The sequence below is a fragment of the Clinocottus analis genome, unplaced genomic scaffold, assembly GCF_023055335.1.
Source record: "Clinocottus analis isolate CAN_PGR_092001 unplaced genomic scaffold, fCliAna1.0.p SCAF_4, whole genome shotgun sequence".
In the NCBI taxonomy this organism is placed as follows: Eukaryota; Metazoa; Chordata; class Actinopteri; order Perciformes; family Cottidae; genus Clinocottus; species Clinocottus analis.
Window position 1 is genome coordinate 20071939 of NW_027176153.1, and position 24948 is coordinate 20096886.

The 24948-nt window shown below is 44.4% G+C and overlaps 2 protein-coding genes across 3 annotated transcripts in view; both read right to left on the reverse strand.

Annotated features, from left to right (window-relative positions):
* Nucleotides 1-7: 7 nt before the first annotated feature.
* Nucleotides 8-14819, reverse strand: LOC137800062 (synaptotagmin-2-like). Of its 2 annotated transcripts, none has more exons than XM_068597069.1 (8): nt 14624-14819; nt 14108-14268; nt 9806-9934; nt 9545-9712; nt 8958-9125; nt 7633-7750; nt 7073-7206; nt 8-6559 (listed from the first exon to the last, which is right to left on the reverse strand). In XM_068597069.1, exons 1-8 carry the CDS (start codon nt 14817-14819, stop codon nt 6344-6346), a joined length of 1290 nt encoding a protein of 429 aa, XP_068453170.1. In that variant the 3' UTR covers nt 8-6343. The 2 variants fall into 2 exon arrangements, with proteins under 2 accessions (XP_068453170.1, XP_068453169.1); XM_068597068.1 differs by having other exon boundaries at nt 9806-9943.
* The window catches only part of oard1 (O-acyl-ADP-ribose deacylase 1), a 46125-nt gene continuing 35888 nt past the window's right edge, over nt 14712-24948 (reverse strand). Inside the window, exon 8 of the mRNA XM_068597070.1 lies at nt 14712-14839. Within this exon, the coding sequence (XP_068453171.1) occupies nt 14820-14839 (20 nt within the window). The 3' untranslated portion in view covers nt 14712-14819. The remainder of the gene's footprint in view (nt 14840-24948) is intronic.

The window sequence follows — 24948 nt, forward strand, 5'->3', positions numbered from 1 at the left end:
TTTCCTATTTGTTTTTTTTTTTTTACAGAACTGGTAACACATATGATAAATTTGTAATAAGTTATTTGGTTCCCTTGATAACTTTATAAGGATCCCCAACGTTTGTCCACACAAGGGTCAAGAGGAGTTTTGTGAGCAACGTTTTGTGTCCAGTCAAGGGCTAAAGCATGCGATCCACAGTAGGCACAAGTACTGACATGAACACGCGCACCACAACACTAGACACGAAGAAACACAGCTAGAGGACACAACCTGACCGTCCTCCGACTCTTTAAAAGATGATGAAGAAGAAGAAGAGAAAGAGGGGAGGAGGAACAAAAAAAAAGAAGAAAAAGAGTCTTAGAGAATACAGTTGCATCAGGGATGAGGAGGGAGGAAGGGGACGAAGCGCTCAAGAGGGGAAGTTTGGTACGGTCCTGCATGTTTGGCAGTTTACGGTATATCCATGTAAACATGAAGGCCGGCAGTCTTTACGCTCAGCGAAAAGCAGATTCGAGAGGAGAAATAATCGCCCAGCCTGCTTTCCTATTCGGCATAAGGATGCTGATGGGATACACAGCTGGTTACACACAAACAGGACGAAGACGCGAACAAACGCAAGAAGAAAAAAAATGAAAGCAAAATGTGATTTTCTGGCATTGGTTCAAACACAGTTTCTACATTCTACAATCAGAAGTATACATCACGGAAACAAAGAAAGACAGGAGTGATTACACGTATGCACAAGAATACAAAGAAGTACAGCGAGTAATAGAGGAGACAAGACGACATGTTTCAACGCGGCGGCGGCGGCGGCTTCACCCGCCCCCGAGCGGGCGTCGCGACACATTTTCGACAGGTTGGCGGATGATCTAACTGAACTTTGGATGTTTTCCCTTTTTAAATCCCAGCGTTTGTTAAATAGACAAACAAACAAAAACAACCCCCCCCCTCCCCCCTCCAACAAAAAAAAAAAAAACCTAGTTCTGTGAAAACGGTGCTCTCAAACTGTGTCTGCACAGCTGAAACAACTCACAGTTTCAGCTGCAGTTGTGCATAAAGGTATCGTACATCAACACAGCGAGGACACAAAAACAGAACAACCCCCGTTTTTGAAATATAGAACTAAGATTGTTTGAGTATTACGGTCTTACACACAGAGATGTACATTTAGGAATGAGTAATGGGTCCCGTGCATGCAGACCTGTACTGTAATCAGGTTATTATTATAGTGCTGGGTTATTTGCACCACGTCTCCTAAAAGGGCCTACACTTTATACATGTATTTATCGCACACACACACACACCCACACACACACCCACACACACACACACAGCTCCCAGTCTCTGTCCCCCATAGAACTTGGATGTCATGTGACTGCAGTGACCCGAGCAGTAAAAGGAAAAAAAATCTCTTAAATGTGCTATAAATTGACCCGCAAAGTCACGTCGCGCCGCGTCGTCTGTGATGCGTTTTTTTTTGTTTTTTTTTGTTTGCCTTCCGCGAGAATCGTTATTATTTTATTTTTTTTTGGCTTTGTGGATTCAAACGGCGTCGACGACGCACGCGGGCGGCCATGAGCGGGGGGCTTGTTGTCGCTGGCAGTATCTGGTGAAGACGCACTGGAAGTCTTGTGTTTGACTTGTTCTCAGTGCATCGTTTTGGTCACAATCAGTAACAATAGCGGGACAGTGGATAACTATAATATTGCTTTTACACGACGTGCCGGCGCTGCACGTCACATTGAAGATTGTTACCGGGGTCGATAAGATGGCAGTCGGACGTTTACTTCAGGAAAAGAGAGAAAAAAAAAAATCTGCAACTTAAAGGGATAGTTCAATATTTTGGGAAAAAGGGCAAATTTACCTTATCGTCAATAATTGAAGATTGATACCACTCTGTCTTTCAGGTATGAAGCTGGAGCCGGGGTTAGCGTAACGCCAACGCAGACGGAGCTAGGCTAGCTGTGTCCACCCGTTTCCAGTCTGTATGCTAAGCTAAGCTAACCGGCTCCAGCTTCATATTTAGTGCACAGATATGAGAGCGGTATGGATCTTCTCTCTGCAAGAAGGCAAAGTCAGCGTACATCCCAACACTTGGAACTACTCCCTTAAAGGCATATAATGTAACATTATACGTGTTTCTATAATTTTATATATATATATACTTTCTGCCATCTGTTAGTGAAAATCATAAATCAATGCATAGTTCTATGGGAGGGATTTAGGCCTAAAACTTGGGTGCCACCGTTTTAAGTTTCTCTCTTTTTTTTTTTGCAATACAATTGTTGGATCTCTAACAGGATTGTTTTGTTGCTCGAGCAATATGCGAAACAAACCAACAACAAAAAACGTCTGCGCGATCCTCAGCAGCGTGTTATTGATTGTACATGTACTGTGTACTTGTACTTGTACATGTACTAGTACAGACTGCTGTTGAAACCAGAAGAAGAGAAACTTGAATAAGGGACCCAGTTTGGTTCATAAATTGCACTCAGCCCAAGAAAAGAACACAATCTGTCTCTCTCTCTCTTTATATATATATATATATATATATATATATATATATATATATATATATATATATATATATATATATATATATATATATACTTTAACTTTAGCAGTATTATTGAGAACTTAAAGTGATTTTATATATATTATTTATACTATCAAAACAAGGTATACACGTTACTCATCACAATACTATAAACTATCTCTATGAAACAAGGACGTCAACAGCTTTGAAAGTAGAAAAAGACACACTCACTCTATTAAACTCACAACTGTTCTCAAAGCTCACATGTACAGAAAAGTCGATTTTTGCCCTCTTGATGAACAAAAACCTCTGAACGGGAATGTAAAAGAGAAACACTGGTCCAGGAAAATGAAGACATGTCAAGATTTCTTTTTTTCTTCATAAATAAACTAGCTACTCAGCGTTAGTGCTTGAGTTTTATGGCTTTAGTTTTATCTTATTCATTTGTCTTGTATACAGGTACACGTATTGTATAATAAACACAGTAAAAGAGACACAGTCGTGAAGGGTTTCAGGTCATTTAAATACTGTAAAAAAAAAAAGAAAAAAATCAAAACTTCCAAGTAAAGGAAAGAGAGAAGAAGAAGAAAGGGAATCCAAGTCATTTGTGTCCACTGGAATGGGATTATTCATCTTTTGGCCTCTGGAAATTCATTTCATACAATGATATGATCCAACAGACTCCCCTTACTGGCACAAATAACAACTCCTACAACCCGCCTACAAATCGCAGAAATATTCAATCTTCTTCTAACAAACTATTCCAGAATAACACCGTGCTAAATGTGTTAGAAAAAAAGTCATATTATATAGACTTGGAGACCCCCGTCCATCCTGAACATAAAAAAATTAAAACATATGTTTTTTTTTGTTTAAGAAAGAAAAAAAGTAGCAATAAAATTCCCAAAATAAGTCAAACGTTGGCCTTCAGATAAGTGCTTGAAACAAGGTGGCAGATAAATGGCATCAAATCAAAACGTTGATCACAAGGAAGTATATAGCAAGCATGCGGCTACATGTTCATCCTACATGAACTCACACACAGTACTGGACGACACACTTGCTTAAGATTTTCAGGCGTGGAAAGGTTCTTATTAGTAATAATACTCTAATATTTGTATGACATTCTCTCCAGTGACCTTCATGGAAAATAAATACACATTTGTTTCATTTAGAAAATATACAGTGCGTCTTTTTTTTTCTTCCCCCCTTCGTTTGTGTTATTAAAATGACAAATGACACCCATTTACGTACACGAGATATTTTTGCTTTGTCTCTAAAACATGCTCCTATGTACAGTATTTTTGTATAAACATGCAGTATCAACGTGTGTGAACTATGTATATAGGCAAAACTACACACCAATGGGTTGCTTGATTGCTTCCATGTTGCCTTTTCTTTAGTGCTGCTTCATCAACGGAGGAAAACAAAAATGATCGTGTGAGAAGAAAAACTGAAAAACATGAACATGGTCTATGTTGGTCATAAAAAAAATAAAATAAAAAAAATCACATTTTCCAACAGAGAAAGATACAAGAGCCAACATTCATTAAATTTCCCCAAAACATGGCAGCACTGTCTACATTTGATTCCAATGACGTTGCATTTTCTTGTCAATGGGTGTAGTTTTTTTGCTGGTGGAGCTCAGCTGATTTAAAGCAGGTGAACCGAGCCGCCGGCTTTAAACTGCTGTTAGGAATTTACCAATTTATTCGGGGTTGACGAGGTCCAACAACAGTTTGGACTTTTATCAGAAGTACAAAAGGCCGACTTCATAATTCCTCTTCAACAGAATCATAATTTACCAAATCAGGGAGCCAATTACATCCTGTGAAGGAGCCGATGGGGAGCGTTTGATCGTAATGCGTCTCTCTTTCCTTTTTTTTTTTTTCCACAGGAGTCCGTTTAGCCGAGGAGAGCGTTCTGGCATCCAGAAAAAAATTCAAATCTCGCAACATTTTTTTGTTATCGTTAATAAAAGTAAAAAAATCTAGAACGACGTCAAATTACCACAGAACAGAATAATCCCCAGTAGTGCAATTCAATTCAACAGTTTGGTAAGCTGTGTATCACACACACACACACACGGATCGGTTGCCTTCCTCCAGACCATATCCTTGCGATCGAGTGAGAATCGTAATATTCAAACAATCAAAACACGTACACAAGAAGCTGAGCCAAAACAACAACGACAACAAAAAAAAGCTTACACAATGCACACCCCTGCTCTTTTTTTTTTTATCTTCTTCAAACCAGCAGTTATAAATAACATAAACACTTAAAGCTCTGGTTTCTGATGGTACTCAAACACAACATTTTGGATTTAAAGTGCTCGAGGAATAAAAGTGTTTGAAGGGAAATAAAATACTGAATAAATCAAAAAGGAGAGAGAGATAGAAGAAATAAAACAAAATGAAGAGAACAACACCGCTAACTGGAAGGCGTCCCTGGTAGTTGAAAATTGCTTATTTTGTTACTTTGAAGGCTTGTCTCCTTTATGACTGTAAGACGGTTATAGGGATTCCTTTGGAGTAAAACCCTTGTATCAAGTCCATGACTAATGGCAGTAGCACAACACGTGAGAGACAGAATCGGAGGCGTCGGGAGGGGAGAGGTGGCAGACTGCGGGCGGTCATCGACACCTTGTAGATATCATGTCATTGGTGGTTGGAATCAGTCTCTGTTGCAGCCGCTCTGATATTTCCTCGCTTTCTGTTGCTCGAATGACAGACGCCGCCTTTTTTGCACCGAAAAAAAATACGCAAATACACCCCCTTTTTTTTTTGATTTGAACAAAATCCCCCCCCCCCCTCCCCTGTTCCCTAACGTACCATTTCATGGATCAACTAACACCAGTCGCCAGCCTTTATGTTACCGAGAAGAAAAAAACAAACCAAAGAAAGCGCTCAAGCTTTTTTTTTTTTTTCTTCGAAATCCAACTCTTTTTTTTTTTTCCATTTGTCATCATGTGGAGTATTTGAATAATAAGAACCCGTTTAGAAAAAAAGGCATGGAGTTTCAGTTTCCTCTCAGTTTTCCTGAGACGATGGACGGAAGGTTAACTAATCAAAAAGGCAGTGTGTTTGTGGGTAACTGGACATGTGCCTATCCCTACTCGCTACCCAACTCTAGGAATGTACTTCAAACTAACAGAATCATCTAGGATGACAGCTGGCAGGTGTGGAACATGGTGCACGATACACCTAAGGAATGGACCTGCTTGTGTTATTTCTCTATCATATGGCAGTATAAAGCATTTTATTATTAAGCAACTATTCTAAGCAAACTGTGTCACTAAAGGGAAAGGGGGGGGGGGGGTGAGAAGTACAATATGAGTGAGTGTATGTTTTATCCCCTCTATCACCAGATTCCCATATATAGCACTCTTACTGGTCTTCGTAGTCTACTCTGTATTCTTATTAATGGAACCACAACCCCAATACAAAAATAGATCTAAAGGAAATCAACGGAGTATCTGTCCATCCTGTAACTTGTCTTCTTTTCTCAATGACATGATTTCATATAACATGATGCTTCTGTTTTTCTTTTTTTTCTTCTTTTCAACTATATATTTCCCATCATGTTCGGTGATATCGATGGATCTTTTGAAAGGTGGAGGCAGGAGAGGAGGGAGGGGCGGGCGGGTGGGGGTGGGGAGTGGGGTTTAGGAGGAGATGTGCAGTTTGGGGTGTTCTTCTGGAATATACACTGATATGTGGGACCTGGGAGTGTGTAGGGGGGGGGGGGGGATGATGGGAAATGCATGGGTGGGTAAGGTGGAGGTGGGGACGATGTGTTCAGGTGGGTGGGGGTGGTGGGTGGGGTTTACTTCTTGGCATTCAGCGCTGCGAGGGCGGCATCCACCTCCTCCTCTGGCTGCAGCGGATGCCACTGGGCGATGGGGCGACGGGGGTTGGCCAGCATGTCGGACCAGTGTTTCAGCCCGGCGCCCGTGCTCTTGCTTCCCACCAAGATCTTCCCGATGGCGTCGTTCTTGCCAATCTTGTCGTAATCCAGCACTGTGATCACAGCGAGGATTTTCTGGGAGAGAAAAGCGTCGCAAGAGGGTTCAGAACGCCACAGTGATTACACACGGGAACGAGAGGAAAGAGATTCCTACTGAAATACTGAGAGAAGTGTATTCATATCGGCTGATTGAGTGTTTGGGGCGTGCAGCCGATGCGTGTGTCAGGTTTCGGCAATGGAAAGTACAAAAAAAGTCTTTTTGTGCTTTCTTGCTGAGCGTTAGATGAGATCAACGTTGGGTATTGTTTGTTTTATGTGTAAAAAAACACACGTTTGTGTGCTAGATGGACGGTAGCAGGAGTTTCTACTGGTTCAAGACTTTACGCTAAGCTAAGGTAAGCTAGCTTCTGGTTGTAGATACATTGCTTGATCAGGCTCAGTGGTCCTGATCTGGGTAAACATTTGCCTTTTAACAGTAATTAGTAATAACTATGTTTATATTTTTACACCAGTGCTTCCTTCAGAGCAGAACCCCTTTTTTTTCCATCCCTGTGCGACTGATTTGAACAAGCTAGTCCATGTCCTCACCTGCATTTGCTCAAGAGGAATCTCAAAGCTGAAGGACTCATTGTAGTACGGATTCAAAGTGTTCTTCTTCACTGTCGTCTTCTTCTTCTTCAGCCTCTTTCCATTCTGCAGCAGGTTTATTTTCACGTAGGGATCTGAGGGAAAGAAAGCAAGAAATTGTGATGAAGCCGATGGAAGAAGCAGCCTATATGTATATTAATATATATATACTTATATATATATATAGCAGCGTGCCCCACTGTGGTTTGCAGTGCTGCAGTGCACCAACAGATGGGGCCAATGCTGAAGCCAAGCGGGAGCGAGCGCTGGTGCGTGGCAAAGCACTGCAGCGTCAGCACGTGAGCAGAGCGGGGCCGACCTAATGGCTGCGCTACACCCAGGCACGTTCCCGTATCCACTGCAGTCCCGCTGCGAGCATCCGAATGTCACATCGATCTGATGCATTATTGTCACGTCGCGCACGCTGAGACGAGTGTCGAGTGCGATCGCGCGGTGGAGTAAAAATAAAAAAAATAATAAAAAAAATGCAACGTCTGACGCTGGGCTCCCGGTGCGTGTACCTGACAGTCCTCCCACGTCCATTTTCTTCAGGTTCTTGGCCTCCAGGATACAGATGGTGAGTTTGCCAGCAGTCGGGACGTAACGCAGAGAGATGCAAATATCCCCCAGCTTCTCCGGCTGTGAGGAGGGGGAGGAGGAGGAGGAAGAGGAGGAGGAGGAGGAGGAGGAGGAGGAGGAGGAGGAGGAGGAGGAGGAGAAGGGGAGAGACAGTTAAAGGAGGTCTGACGCAGAATGTATGTCTTTTCTCTGCTGTACAGTACATTGTATGAAAACACAAACTGTCCCGATTCAAAGACACATCGTCCATACAAATAATTTCAGTGTTTTTTTTCGTCTCATCAGCAGAAATTAACCAGCGTTCTTAAAGTACATCTCGTTGGGCCTTTTTTTCTAAGTTGAATAAATATATCCGAGACCGCGAGCAAACCGATTGTTTCATGTTAAGGTGGCTCTGGGGAGGTTTGGTTGATTAAATCCTTTTTCATATTCTGGTGCAGCATAATGGTGAAAACACATCACGGGAAGCAGTTGCAGTTGATTAGAAAAGCAAAAAGTGTGTCCTTCAGCCCTCTGAATCTCATTGGTAAACAGACAAAGTGCCCCCACCCTCCCCCCCACACCCTCATCGTGCCTGAGGTTATTTTTTGTATTATGTCATCGGCTGAGTTAGCGGTTCAAGCTGCTCTATATGGAACAAATAGCAGTTTTCGCCGAGAGTCTGAAGAAATGCATTTCTGTGTGTTTAACAGTTTGCGAAGAGAATTCAGAGACGTCTATCGGCCGCTATTAGAGCGTCATTATTTACACATCTAGCCGTTGCAGGGCAACATTATCATTTATTTTGCTTTCTCGTCGATGGCCATCTGGTGAATGTAAGCCATATTCGCTCTCTTTTTGATCAACTCCTGGGGGAAAATCTGGCTCCCAATTAGCCGTTAAATAATTGATTATGTTCACCAGCTAGTTTGCCGCCTGTCTGGTGCTGGGCAGGAAGTGTACAGTGTGTTTTTAGAGCTTGAAAAACAGCTGCCGGGTGTGGCTGAAATGGGGGAGAAAAAAAAGCTACAAGAGCAGTGACAGTGAACCAAAAACAGCACATTTGTGGAACCAAAAAGCCAAATAATGACCCTAAACTCATTATAAATCTCCACAAATGATGCTGCAGATTCACTTTCCATATAGATTCATCACAAGGAGCGCCGCCTTTTCTGTAAAACTATTAAGCACAGGCTTTTCGGTGTTGGCCTGGGCCTCAACAATGTGGTAAAACATGCATCTCTCCAACAGAGAGGTCAGTGGCCGTATAGTGGACACAACTCTTTACCTCTTCTTGATCGGCGCTGTCCAGGTCTCGCCACTCCTCGATGGGCTTCGCCAGGTCCAGGGTGTTCATGGGTGTTTTGATCTCTCCGATGACGTCATGTTTAGAGAAGCGATCGAAGTCGTAGACGGACATCACCAGAGTCTTTCCTCCCATCTCTTGGAACGGGATCTGGAAGACAGAAGAGAAAGTGAATCCCGTTTGCACTCGGCTGCATCGGAGGGGGGGGGGGATCACGACTTTAGCCCCCGGAGCTCAACATGGCTCGACAAAAGCGTGACTTTGACGAAGAATGAAGGTGTTGGAATTGTTTCCTGGAGAGCCGAGTCAGCAGGCACGCTGCACCAGAGGTGGCCCTCTCCTTTAATTTGATTCCCCCCCCTCCCTCCTCCCTCTCCACCCGCCACATTCTCCTTGTCAGACACCTTCAGTGCGTCCGGCGTCCCGAGGTCTTTGAGAATCAAAGCCCATCACAGACAGACGAGAGGAGCCGATTCACCTTCAACGGCTTCAAGCGTCGAGGAATCAAACGGCTCGGCGTGCGCGTTGTTTCAATAAGTGATAAGGAAGAGGCGGGGAGGGCGGCTTACCTTGAAGGTAAAGGTCTCGTTGAAGACAGGATTGAGCGTTTTCTTGTGGACCTTCGTGTCGTACTTCTTCTTCTTGTCCGGGAGGACGAAGACCTTGACGTAGGGGTCGGAGGTGCCTCCGCTGTCCATGGAGAGCAGATCAGCTGCTTGCAGGATTCCCACAGTCAGCTGGGGAGGAAGGAAGTATGCCATTAGAAGTCAGAGAGCTCTATATTCTTCATTTTTGCTCGAAACACTCAATAAACCACTCAAAGTTCTCGCCTTGTTCTCCTGGAAGTCGTAATCGATGGAGTACTGCAGCTTCCCGAGCTTCTCCTTCTCCTTCACTTCCTCCTCTTTCTCGTCTCCGGTCAGGCCGGGTTCGACGTCGTCTTCTTCGTCGTCGTCATCCTGTTGTTTCTGCACACAGACAGACGGACGGAAGGGGGCGGGTCGGGGAGGAGGGGAGGCGGCAGAAGAAGGAAGGAGGATGAGAGGGCGTCTCTGAGGTGGCGGCCGTGCTGAACACTAAACCTCGGGCATCAGCAGTCGGGTTAGCCACAGCACCTACCTGCCACTTACCCCCTCGCTCACACCCGCTGTTACTAGTGCAATCTGCTCATCGATGACCACAGTTGCAACCTGACTTGATTTCACTATTTCTTGGGTGACACCATTTTGCTGTTTGTGAGCGTTACATGTGTGTTAAAAGTCCGATCTAGGGGGATTTCTCTTGGATTACAAAAATGTTGTGGGAAATGCCATTTCAAGAGCTGTTATTGTTCAGAGAGAGAGAGAGAGAGAGAATAAAAACAGTCAATATACAGGAGGGTGGGCAGAAAACAGGAACACCTTAAAATATACTACAATCTAACACAACAGCCATGCAAAAGAAACCTCTGGAAGTTCTTCTTTTCCACTCATCACCTCGGCTCAAATCAATCAACGTGCTTGATTGACGATGTCGCGGCCTGTGAGTGTGATATTTACGGGGATGGACAAAATGTAACGCCTAGGTAACGTTAATCAAACGGGACTTTGCATCGCGGTGAGACGGGCAGCTAAACAAGCAGCGACACAAATGCCCCCCCCGCCCCCCCTCCTCCTCCCTAAAAAAATGACTCATCCCAAAAAAATGAGTCACATTTAACTTGTTAAAAAAGTCAACAAAATCGTGCCGGCATATCCCACACACAGAGGAACACCAGCAAAGACGAGCCAAATTCACAAGTAAACAGACTGGAGGACATTATGGGATCTTTTTCTCCTAAATTTTTTTTTAAAAAAAACACCATAAAGTTCAGTCTTTTTTTGACACAAAAAAGTGAACACTAACAAACTAGCATTTTTGCTGCGGAGCGATTTGCGCTCTATGGCGCGACACCGCGAGGCGTTCTCGTTATATTGTCCACGCCGTTCCGTGTGCAGCTTTTCAAACACGAGCTGTCGCGCGAAGCCGCTCGCCTGAACTTGAAGGACGGGAGACGCGCGATACCATCAAAACTCCCGACGCAGGGATCCCTAACACTTCCTGAAAAAGCTCTCAAACTCCAAACTGATAACGTGGCGCTCGACAAAACAACGCAACCGTCTGCTGCTCGTCTCCCTCCCGATGTCCCCGAAAAGTGTCATTAATGTGTTTACTCTGCTGTCGCCGATTGAACTCTGGCCTGATTATTGTCGCTCGCTGAATTGCTGGTTGAAAAATTTTCCCCCAATTTATTCCAAACAGAGTCCAGTGCTTCGGCTTCCTCCCTCTGCTGATACTCTCGTGTGAATTATTGGGATTCTTAATCATGTGCTGGAACAAATATCAGCAGTTTACTGGCAGTTAAACTGCTCCTGAGATAGCGGACGAAGAAGATAAATCTATCTCGCCTTTGCATCTCACACCCAGAGACTCTCCAGTTTTTCAGTCTCTTTAGAGGCGGTCGTGACTGATCCACTTAAAGGCAATTTGCTCCGATATGAATAATAAAGTAAACTTTCATTTTTTTTACGATAGTGTATGGAAGCTGGATGATATCTCGGTATGGCCTACTTTCCTTCTTGAAAAAACACTGATGTCTTCGTAAGACTGGAGGGTCCAGTTACTCACTGATGAGCTGGAAGAGGAACAGGGCACACACACAAATAATACACACGCCATCACACCCACACTTTACTGTGCACCCCCACACACACACACCCACACACACACGTTTGCTTACATGCAAGCTCTCATGCATGCCGGAAAAAAACGCACTCTCTCTCACACACACATTCTCACACAATATCCGCATATGTGGCATTCTCTATGTCTATTGTCGTAAATGCGTTTCATTCAGGCATGCCAGGCCACACAATGCAGGAGTCCTTTCTCACGGCAAATGTGAAATGAATTACCTCATCATTTCTGAAGAAGGATAAAAGTAATGCTTTGATGTTTTGCTTTTTTTTGGTTAAGAAAAAAAAAAACCAACCCTCCGACAAATTTGTTTTTGGTCCGGCCCAAGAATGTGTCTACACGTGTTCTGAGTGAGATGTACACATCCGTGGAGGGATCATGCCATATACTGAGAATCCCCAGCTGTTCTCAAACTTCCAGTAAAGGGGTCAGGGGGGGTTCAGAGATAAAGACGTGGTTTGACTGAATGCGTGCCCTTCGGTTTCAACTCAACGGGGTGAATTGCGAGTTGTTGTTTTTGCGCGTGTTACTGCAACTTTGCGTCGACTGAAAATCGGGCCGAGTCGAGCGTGGGCAGACATTCTGGCCCACCATTTCTCCAGAGTGAGACCCAAGTGCTTCAGGGAGAGAGAGGAGAGAGGGAGGGAGGGAGGGGCGTTCAATGACTGTCACCTATATGTCAGCAGCATGGGTCATCCAGGAAAGTTACTCTCAAGTCAAGTTGTGGCCATTCAATGGTACCTACTGCAAGGGAATACGCTGGTCTTTGTCATGACACAAACAGGCTTTAACCGTCGTGGAACTCGGAGCGTGTTTGCACGAGTGGGGGCGCGCGGAGTGTGAATTTCAGACCCGCGTCAATTGCGTCTCCGGACAAAAGAAATTGGTTTGCGGCGTGTCAGTTTTGGGTTTGTTTCTGGTTTTTTTGGCACAGTCGAGGGCCCGTCGTGGTGGAAACGTGCTCCGAGCTCTCAGTTCAGGTAAAGTTCCCTGCTCATTATTTGACAAACATCCAGCTTACCCCTTGCACACACATGCATGTTAGTGATCTCTCTAGTGAGTCGCCGAGTGCACTCGTCATTCAAAAAAAAGGCTCGACCCATAAGGATGAGATCCATGTTCATATCAAACCATAGACACTTAAACGCGGCTTTGCTCTGTTTTTTTTTGTTGTTTTTTTTGCCAAAAAATAAATAAATCAATTGCAATCTCTGGATATTCAAGACATAGCAGTTGTTGTGCGGCATGTCAGGTCAGTGGCTTTTTGCGAAGCAGCTAAAAATCGCTCCCATCGATTCCTCAAGCACCCGCAGCACCTAGAAGCTTGCAAAAAAACTAAGGAAGCCATAGCACTCATTGTCATCGTCACTGCAATCCAACCCCCCTCCAAGCCCAGCCCGCCCGCCGCCCGCCGCCCGCCACCACTCCCCCCACCCTGGTCTGCGCTTACTCAGAGCGGCCAGATAGGGGCGCCGCGTGCTATCAGACCTACCGTAAGGCAAAGAAGTCCACCACAGTCAAGATACACGGAGCACACATAAGACACAAAGCAGGAAGGAGGAGAGCAGAGACAAAGGAAGAAATTGAACTCACAGCAGACACCAAAGAAGTGTAATCACAGCAAATGTAGTCAGCTACACTGTAGGGAGCGAGGAAAATGACAGATAGAGGAGCCTGCTCATTAGCACAATCATATCTGGTGCAGCTGGGCCCGTTGGGTTTTAAAATAGCTCCCACTTTTAGATGTTTTCTTATTGTACTTTTGTCAAATAATCAATCACGTGTGTGGAACAAAAAAAAAAAGATAATTATAGGCCCAAAAACAATGGCGATGCACTAACTACTAATTTTCATAATGGCTCTTTGGTGACTAGGAAAAGGGATGGCCGGGCCGTTCAGATAAGAGGCCTGTCATTTTCCACTCAAATCCCGAAGCACAAGTGAGAGAGAGCAACAATAACGTTAACGACAAAAAACATTAAACGAGAACAAAAAAAGGAAGAAAAAAAACAAGAAAGAAAGAAAGAGAAAAATGAAAAAAAAGAATAATAACGGTGGATAAAGAACGAAATCAACACCTGCGAAGAACACACTGACGGGGTTAGAAGGCCATCAGGAGACAAACAAGCGTGTGTAGAAACGACAATATGTAATCCAATACATTTCAAACAGTGAGCTAAAATGTGTAACACGAGGACTACTGTTTGTTACATAATTAGCTGAGTCAAACATATCACTATATGCAGGTTTTTTCTCTCTATTCCAGCACAAAGCTTCACTCTAAGCCCCACGGCTGTTACACAATAGGCTCGTAAACAGGGCTGGCCGCGGTTTGCCGTGCTGTGTGTGTGTGTGTGTGTACGGTGTAGGTGTAAATCCCCTCGGCCTGGGATGCGACCTCCCGCGGAGGAACATACCTCGCCCCCTTTCAGGTTCTTCATTCCCATGTCACCCTTCCCCTTCTTGCCCTTCTTGTTCTTCTTCTTCTTGCAACAGCATTTCTTGATGATGCAGAAGCAGCATGTTAGAATGAGTAAAGCAGCGACCACGGCAATGGCAATGATGGCCCAGGACGGCACTGAGGAGAATATACAGACCGATGGATAGATGGCACATCCACACCCAGAAAGAGAAGAGAGAAGCAAATATTTTGACATTTGACCAAACCAATCATTTAGCCTACTCCATGTCATGTCCTGGGCCAAATATATTTAGTAAAAGGTGCTAGATTAGCAATTAGATTGGGTGAAAATTAGATTTCTCTGCCATTAGGAAGGGCAGCCAGTGATCAATACTGAATAAAGACATTACGAGGCCGCCAATGCCTGCAGCTAAAGAGACAATCTAATTCCAGAATCATTGCTTTAGAGTCACGTCAATAGCAGGTCGGTTGATCAGAAACGGGGGTTTTCTGGGTTTCGTCTGGCACTCACGTGGGATCTTGTCGATTTCGTTCAGGAACTTGTTCTTGATCTCGTCGAAGGCGTCGTTCTTGTCGACCGGCTCGGTGGAGTTGTCGGTGGAGACCAGGGAGACGGGGGCGGGAGTCACAGTCAAGGCACTGGCCCCCGTTGGGTTAGCAGCGACCATGGGCGTTGTTTGATGCTTGAACAAGTTCCACTTCGTCATTTAGGCTGCACACGCGGTCCCTGAGGAACAGCGGGAGGACAAAAGTCACTGAGAGAGAGGCCAGAAGCATCATGACGTGAACCATCGTTCCATTACGCTGGTGGTAAACATGCACATGCTGATACAGTGACGGCGGCCCAGTGAAGGGTTGAATAATTCGGCCAATTTTCACTTTGTGGAACCATTTGAAGAAGAAAAATCAAGTTTGCTGAGCAAATACATACATATTTTGGAGACAAATCGGAAATAAATAAGGCTCACACACAGGGTATGAAGTTCATAATAGTGCAGCAGGCCATCAGATATCATGTAAAAGAGGGAATTATGTACTGTATATTTTCTGTTATGGTTTTGTTTAACTTAAATGCATTAACCCGTTGAAAACTGTGGAACCGATGTTGGCTCCAGACTTCCTTTTTCCTTGTGTTGTGAGTGTTTTTCTCCTGCGTTTATGTCGTCGTACGGACCCCAAATTAATTCAAATATGTGTGTTTATTGTATGCATTTGTTTAGCAAAGTCTTTTATGTATATCTACAAAAAAAAACAACACACTTTTAAGAAGATATTTGATCATAACTTTGAACATCCAGCATGATATGAGCCAGATTACCCAAAAATGACTCCTGGAGCGGTCAATAAGACACCTTTTTGGAAAGATTAGGACCTAAAGAATCAGAATCTGCAACAACAAACAAAGACTTGGTCCGTTATGAAGGAGTTTCAGTCAAAAAAAAACTGTGTCATTCGGTTCAAAAATGGAAAAATTACGTATTTTAAGCCAAAAGATTGTCTGAATGGGGCATGCTGGGACTTAAAATGGGCGAGGGAGGAGTTTCTCAAAGATTAATGGATGGTTAGGGTTTGGTGAGTCATATGATAATAGAGCCACTTCACCCTCAGTCCTCTGAAAAGTCTCCAAATAATGAAAAAAAGGACAAACAAAAATCTCTCCTTAAACAGTAAGAGTGTGTGCGTGGGAAATACATGTCAGCCACTTTAGACAAAAGTGCCAAAAGAAAAGTGATGAAATGTGACTCGGGAGCGCTGGAAGAACACAGAGATAGATATCAATTAGAGTTCCTGTATCTGCTGATGCTATCGACAGAGTTTATCTTCCAGAGGTCCTCGCCTGAGCCACTAATCCTTTCTTCTACATGCATCTGTCACCAGAGCAAACACAGACACACACACACACACACACACACACACACACACACACACACACACACACACACACACACACACACTCAAACTGGTTTGGCTAGACTTAATACTGGGTCGTGTCCTGTTCCATGGTTACATAATGGATTTGTCCTTTTTCTTTAATACATTGGTCCCGTTGTTAGTTAGTTTAGTTCAGCTCTTTTTATTCAGGAGGTCTTACGTGTTGCTGTTATATTTATATTATGAGAACAAATTACAAATAAACAATATCACAGAAGGACCATCCGTTTCCACAAAGCTGTCTTCAACCGCAGATGCGTGAAATTAAAATGTGTTAAAACATTCTTCATGATATGAACCAGAGGAATGAGTGTCTGACTTAAATGTATTACGCAGTCTATTCGAGGTGCAAAGTATAAAATCCACACGTTCTGCTGTTACAAGCCCAAAACTTAACCCGATGAAAACTGTGGAACCAATGTTGGCTCCAGATCTCCTTTTCCCTGAGTTTGAGTCGTCGTGAGAACCCTAAATTATTTCCAATACTTGTGTTTATGGTATGTATTTGTTCAGCAAAGTCTTCACTTTTAAAAGATATTTTGATCGTTACTATGAACATCCAGCATGATATGAGCCAGATTCCCCAAAAATGCCTCCTGGAGCGGTCAATAAGACACCTTTTTGGAAAGATCAAGAGCTAAAGAATGGTAATCTGCAACAAAAATCACAATATAACAAACCCTTGGCCTGTTACGAAGGAGTTTCAGTCCAAAACATGTGTTGTGTGGTTCAAAAATTAGAAAAATGGCGTATTTTATGCCAAAAGATTGTCTGAATGGGGCATGCTGGGACTTAAAATGGGCGCGGGAGGATTTTCGTACAGTTTCCAAAAGGTTAATTCAAACCATTTACAGTTAAAGTTTAAATATCTTCCTGACACAAACGCCCTGTGGATGTTATTCAGTTGTTGCTCCAGTTGAACGATTACAGACCTGCGTCGTGTTTAATGCGTCCAGATTAAATCATTTCTCTGTTCAGCAATTCACATGAACTGTACATCAACAACAACTGTTGCAACTAATGTTGCTTCTGATCGAGACACACCTCCCTCCAGCTCTCGTAAAAGTGGCTCTAATATAACATGCGCGAGGCAATTACAAAGACAAATTGCACCTTCGTACCACAAAAAGAAATACATTCATTTTACGTTCCAACAAAAAAGCTCCTGTTTTGCGGCAGTATGACACAGAAGTATAAGTCTTAAATATTCACAAGGGATACAAACGCAATGAAAATTGTACAGTAATGTGATCCATTTGAACATAATATCCTCAGTATGACAAAGTGCTACGTCTAAATATCCACCTCCTAATGCACGGCAGTACAGGAAGTGTCAAAAACGGCGATATTGTTTCGGGAACATTTGACACAGCTTTTACTTGTATTTAGGAAACTCCTCGGCCTTGTAACATTCAATCCATTTCCTAAGGGGGTTCACAAGAATGTATTTCATAAAAATGATGGAGCAGAGCAGCCCAACACCTCTGCCTCTTTTTGCAGCGTTCCTCGCCACCCGCAGTTGTCGTGAGATCAGTTACCGGCCGTATTTATGAGGAATAACTGTCAATTCTCAATTTATCAGCACCTTTTGTGTTGTCTGGAGCGCTCAAGCCAAGCGGCGCCTAACCGGGGGCTGGGGGTAGTTTAAACCGCAGGAGCAAAACAAAATGAACAACCGCGAGCCGTCCACCCCGCCGGTGTGTTTCCGCGGGCCAAACAAATGTTCATCCGGGGCTCTTATCGCTCGCAGGAATCAAAGTGTGACGAGCGCGACCGAAGGCGATGCCTGCCGACGGAGCGATGAGTGATCGGGCGAGACCTCCATTCGGGGGGGGGGGGGGTGGGAGCAGAGAAAGATGACAAGCATAACAAGGAGCTGCCGCTGATTTCATTAAAGCCATGTTGATGCGGAGAGTGTGTGTGTGTGTGTGTGTGTGTGTGTGTGGGGAGAAACGAGAGGAATTTCCTATTTCTCAAGTGCCAATTCTCCAAGTCGGTGCCAGAGATTCTTGCCTCTATTTATTGCCACGTATAAATTATTTAAATCGAAGCTGACAGCGGCAAGGATGAGCTTATATTATTCAGGGGGCCGGTAGCGGCTTCTACATCTTAAAATACGTGCCTCTAAAATAGCTCGCGCTGCCGTTATGTAGGCTAATGTTACAAACAACCAACGTCTTGTGATTATATAGTGAGATGGATACAAACGCTGTTTAGTGTTCATTTGGTTTGTTACTTTCAACCAGCGCACATTTAAAAAAAGATGATTGCGTATGCGCTATAAAACAGAACCGCCGCTTATCTCCACTGAGATGTTGAAAGGCCTCCACACACATCCGAGCTTTATGTGCATTTTACCCCGTTTGTCCGTCACATCGGGCCCAGCCAGACCCGTTCAATTATCATGCATGGAGATCCGCTGAAGCGGTTTATGTCCTCCACTTGGAGGGCGACAGCGAGGACGGAGCTGGAGGACACAGACGGAGACGGTTGTTTTACGACAGCAAGTATGAAAAATAAACTATATGAACTTGCTTTTTGTTGTTTTTAAGGGGAGGAATTATCTGCTGACTGAGGCTGAAAAAATGGAAAGGGTTTCGAGTTCGTCGAACTTAACCTACTGAATAACAAGTAGGTCATTAGCACCGGTTCTGAAATATCGGCAGAAAAGTCACACCATGAAGTTCAATCTGTTTCGTAGACGTTGAGGTCTTTCACTGGTGAAGAGACAACTTTTAGCAGCTGGTGACGCTGGAGGGAACGACAGGGTGGGGGTCATTTGGATTCTTCCTCTGAGGAGCACGAATGTCTGTATCGCATTTCAGGACAACACATTTAACCTTCTGGAAACTGTGCGCAAAACTCATCCCGCATCCATTTTAAGTCCCAGCGTGCCCCATTCAGACAATCTTTTGGCATAAAATACGTCATTTTTCCATTTTTGAACCGAACGACACGGTTTCTTTGACTGAAACTCCTTCGTAACCGGCCTAGGCTTTGTTTGTTGTTGCAGATTCTGATTCTTTAGGTCCTAATCTTTCCAAAAAGGTGTCTTATTGACCACTCCAGGAGGCATTTTGGGGAATCCGGCTCATATCATGCTGGATGTTCATAGTTACGATCAAAATATCTTTTAAAAGTGATTTTCTTTTTGCAGATATACATTTTTTTTCCAAGATTTTGCTGAACAAATACATACAATAAACACAAGTATTGGAATTAATTTGGGGTTAATTCCAATACGACGACTTAAACACAGGGAAAAGAGGTCTGGAGACCAAATTGGTTTCACAGTATTCAACGAGTTAATAGTTGACCAGTCAACAGATTCCAATCCAACCAACCTGAACTATGCATACTCATGAATAACTACATATACACGATGTAAACATGCAACAGTTTCCACACTTGCATACAGCGCGCAATAAGTGATAATACAGGAGGCCAGTGGTTCAATCCCTGAGCCAACAGATTAAATAATGGACAATAAATGAATGAATAAAGTTGCATGGTGCCCAGCTCACACTGGGAAGCTTCCAGATGCAAACATGTGAGCGTGGAGCCGGGCGATCCTCAAGCGAGAGCGTTTAATGACCAAGAGGCGTTGCCTGTGATGAATACAAGTTTAAAAATAGACCCTCCTTATCCAATATGCATTTCATATAATACTCATTTACTGAAATCTGTGGGAGTTTTTAAGCTCCATCGCCCAATGTGCATCTCATTCCGTTAGCAATTTGACTCATCAGAATGAGTTAAAACAAAATGGCTCGGCTACACGGGCATGATCCGGTTCCTTATCACCGCACACACTGCTCCGAGCTGGATGGGGATCAAGCACTTTTTCTTTTTTTTTTTATATATATATCTCTGGTGCACAAAACAAACCGGAGTTTTGCCGCGACCGCACTCACCGACGCTGTAGTGTCACTGAAATATTATCTGTGATACATAAAGGTTGACCGGGTCTCTGGACGTCGATCAGCTGAGACACACGGAGGCGAGGACAGGAAGATGGCTGCAGTATTTGTTCAAAGACAAATCACAAATGTAGACTTTGAGGAGCTGTTGTGTTGCGTCTTTAATTTCAAAAGAATGAACCGGTTTGCTTTTAGGAACACATCAATCTTCAAATGGATTGAACCACTTTTGCTTTTGTAGAAATAACTTAAGTTGAGTTTGTTTCCAGGAACCACAATCAGAAATACTTTACTTATCACAAAGCATATCAAGGATCTTAAAGTACACATAAAGTACACACGTGCTGATACTAAACACATCCTCTTAAAACAGCCAAATAATTCTCTCCTCTGTGATTGGTGGTACAGATTTAATGCATCAAGAGAAGAGCACTTTTACCTCTCGCAGTATATCACAACATGTCCTCTGAGCTTTGACGTGATTTATCTCGTCTTGCGGCGTATTTGAAAGTATTTTTTCAGGTATTTATTCCAGACAGTCGATAGATGACACCAGGGACTGGAGGCGGGCTCCAATCCGAGGCGTTGTGTTTTCGTGGCCGTCGCATTAATCCTCAACACCTCGCAGCATATTTATCGAGCCGATGTATTTTTTTCTTCTTCATGCTACGAACAAGAGCACGGGTGATAAATAAGATTATCGGGAGATATTTGAATCACACTCACGCACACTAATGGATTATTATATCATATGTTGTCTTCATCATCATTAGAGGGAAAATATGAGTCACTTAAATACGCTGGAATATGCCTGCAGGCTAAGTGCTCTTACTTAATTACCTCCCACCTGTCAAACTATAATTATAACGACTACGTCTCCTCTCGCATGCAAACACGAGACAACCCAACGCCGCTTCCCTATCGCCTGCCATCATGCGTGATGACCCAGTGACCACGCTGTGTGACATCCTCTGCAGTGACAGGAAACCCCAGCCTGCAGATAACACAACTCCATGTGAGGTGGTGAGAGAGTGTGTGTGTGTGTGTGTGGGGGGGAGGGGGGTGGTGAGAGGGGGAGGGGGAGTTTGTGGAGGGTTTATTAGCACCCGGGTCAGATACAAGAGAAAACAACCCAAGGAGAGGGAGCTAAAGTCATGCAGCTGTTTCATTACCCGACAACAAGTACCCTGCGAACGACAATTAATTAACAATCTGCAGCCAGACGGTGAAGTCCTTTTGCCCCCTCCCCCCTCCCTCCCCCTCTCCCCCTCCCCGCCCGGCCTTTACAACTTGCCTCCAAACTAGTTCACACAGCTGTCTGCCAGCATGACAATCCGTGTGTAGCTTTTGTGGATTTCCAATACAAACGCAGCGAAATATATACACGCGATCAAACTGCGTCTCCGCACACCCTTTCAAAATGGCTTCCGGAGAAGGAGAGGGAGAAGGGGAACTGGTCGCGTGCCCTGCGGCTCGGGGGCCACGGTCAGGAGCGACGGGGCGGCAAATGAACTATTGAGTATTTGTCACTTTTTAAGGTGGTTGCGTAGAGGCCACACGGATGGAGAAACAACGGCTCCTCGGTGGCCCGCCAGACGAGCAGGGTCCCTCAAAAGACGTAAAGTAATCTGAATAATGTGACCCCGATGAAATCACCCGGCTCCCACTGAGGGCCCTGCCATCTGTGACATTACGGGTTATGCGTGGGCGGGTGGAGTGCTCGGCCTCCAGCTGTAGGAGCTGTGCATCCTGCGCGGCTTCACTTCCCCCACGTCGCACTAATGTGATGGCTGCAGCAAACTGTGGCTCGGGTTGTTTACTCAAATAAACAGGAAGTTAGTGACTTCTTTTCAAAAACTAGGAAGCCTCTTAATTTGATAATTTCAGATTTGGGGTGAATGCGACTTTTATGCAAAGTGGTATGTCTTTCATCGTGTTTTTTTTTTTTTTTTTTTTTTTTCAGAGAAGCTGCGTGTGTGCATGTTTGCGTACGTGTGTGCATGTGAGTGTGTCAGTGTGTGTGTGTGTGTGCTCTAACTTTGAATTCGCTATGCAGAGTGACTCTTTCATCCGAGTTATTTTTAGTCGTGCGAGATATCGAGGATATCGTTTGAAAGGCCATTGTTGTCACGCGCATCTTGAATTTATGCTAAACACACTGCGAGGAACAGGAGGAGAATATTGGCCGGAACCGTCGCTGAGTCACAGTTGACCCCTTCTGATCCGCCTGGACTCGATTTCAGCTGAAAAACGTGTCCTGGAACATTTAGAGAACAGGGGGCATCGTATTTTATTAGCTCCATCAGACGGAGCATTACTGTAGCCGGAAAGCCACACTGAGATGGTGGAGTTGTTTCAATTAGAGATAATGTGCAGCTTTGTTCCTGAACTCTTGCTACTCTATGGTAATTCACCCCCGCTGAAATGGACTTGGGGCTCCCGCAGTCATAATGGTCTCATTTTTGCAGAGTTTTAATAGGATTACAGGGGGGGGGGATACTGATGGCTGCATTGCTTGTTATTTACCACTGAAGGATGGCCGAACCTAAGAGCACTCCAAAGCAGAACAATTCATGATCGTAATGATGGAATTGCAGCAAATGTTCATTTACTGAACCCGTTACCGATGGAGCTTTCTCTAAAAGCTCTGAATACAGCGGCATGCATTTCTAAATATTACGATTTGAGGTGGCAGCATCAGCACAATAACAATGTAGTCTTTACAGCTGCTGAACGCCGCATCTTCCCATGCCTATACATTGGTCGTATATCGCCCTATTGAGCACGAAGAGATGTCTCTGCGGTGTCACTCGTGCACATAATGTCAGCTTACAGTCCCCTAACAGATCTCAGTTGGCACGCACAGTCAAAGAGTCGCCAAGTGCGCGGCAGAGACAGATTCCTGCGAGGTAGCCTGCAAAGCCCTTTTTGTCATTTGGTGGGTAGGGAGCCAAGAGAGCTGACAGAAGCTCTGGCGAAAAAAGAAAATCCAGGACCGCAGCACGCGGTTCACAACACGCGCCAGGGCAAGATTCTGAAACTCCTGACCGAGAGCCTTGCAAAGTCTCCTCCTGCCACCAAACATCGGCGGGGAAGTGCCAAGCATCTGTCCGGATGCTGTCGTGTGACGTCACAGTAATCAAGCCATTCAATTCAGCTAGCGAAGTTGCTAGCTTCAATGATAAGCATCCTGCCTCTCTTTTGAGGGTGTAAATGCCCTCCTCAGTTAAGGAGGGGACTTTCTATATATATATATTCTGGTGCTTTGACTAACCTCATTTTTGTAATTTCTGTGCCAGCAAGCAACAGTCAGCAGAAGTGCTGATGCAGCCACCCGGGGAACAGGACATTTACTGAGGAGTCACACCCCTGAGTTTTGGACTCACAAATGCAAGCATATGCGAAACAAGCGTCCACAAGAGAGAGGACTCTCCTGACCCTCAATCAGAGATGTCGACAAGGCAATTAAACCTTTATGTCGACACAAAAAAACGCAAGCGCATCAAAATCCTCCTGGTTCCACCGCTGATCCGAGATAAGGATGTCAAAAAAAAAAGAAGAAAAAAAAAAAAAGAAGGTGCCTTCGCTGAAGAGAAGTAGAGAGAAAAGCCTCTTCCTCGTATATCTCATTGAGCGCTGACCCGAAGGGGCGGTCCGGAGAGGCTCATTTTCGAACCTGCTCGTGGAGATAAAACAATGCGTATTCTCACCTGCAGCTGAATGTGACTCAGCTATTATCAGGAGGGATCCTTGAGAAAAAAGGGAGGCGGGGAGGCACTGAGCGAGAAGCGGCGGGGATCATTCACAGCCAGTTGCCATACATCCTCCCTCACCTCCCTCGGCACGACCCCCCCCCCCCCCATCCTGTCCCCTGATAGGTTGATTAATCACTCTGTCACACAGATTGTGACCCAATCTGCACGTAAGGCTGTGTGGAGGAACTGTGAAAGAAGCAGAGGGCCTCTGCAGCGCTGCAGATAGTAAGCCTTCATCGATACTGGCTTTCTGTTTTTGAAAGAAAAAAAAAAAAGGTAAAATATGGAGGCAGCATCTCCGGCGGATCTCTTTTTGAAGTTGAAGGAACAGTTTGACATTTTAGGGGATGTATACACGCTTTTTTTCGCTGTGTCCTGGAGAAAGATATACATCCCTTTCATGTCCATACGTTGCATATTAAACTACAACCGGCAACCAGTTATCAGCAGAAACACAGATGGGGAGGCAGCGAGCCCGGCTTTGGAGAATCCGCCTGTCAACAGCTCTCATGTTATTTGTTTGTAAAAACTGACAAGTCACCGTGATACGAGGGGGTTACGGACCAAACTATTTCTATAGGCTAAGAGCAGTTGCCAGGCAACCCAGCAGAGATTTGAGGAAGTTGCTGGTACCAGCCAGGAGACTTTTTTTTACACATGGTTTTAGTACCGGTTAAAGAAACAAGATTAAAAAAAAACTATTTATTAGTGATGAGTATGTTACGGTTGGACAGGGCCTCGCTAATCAATCCCCCTTGCTATCAGATGTTGTGCTAAGCTAAGCTAGCCGGCTCCTGGTTGTACAGACTTGAAAGTGGTAGAAAGCGAAGTAGCGTATTTCCCAAAATGACAAACTGTTACTTTAAACTAACTCCTGAACACACTGCGCTACTTTCCATGCAGGAAACCTTGGCGTGAAATCCGAGGCTCTGTTGCAGCAGCATTGTCGGAGTCACACGCAAATTCTCCAGTATGATGAAACACACTGAAAATGCTGCTTTCACTCATTCTCTACAGCGTCTGTGCGTGTGTGTGTGCGTGTGTGTGTGTGTGTTACACTGCTTTGTATCCCCTCTTTTTGACCATCACGAACCCCCTCCTCTCCCGCCCTAAAGAAGCAAGATGTCGGGTAAACAAATGGGCCCCAGACGTTCTCACGGCGAAAATCAGCATGTTTTTTTTTTCTCCCTCACTCATAAGATAAAAGACGAGGTGCAGCGGGATGCCGT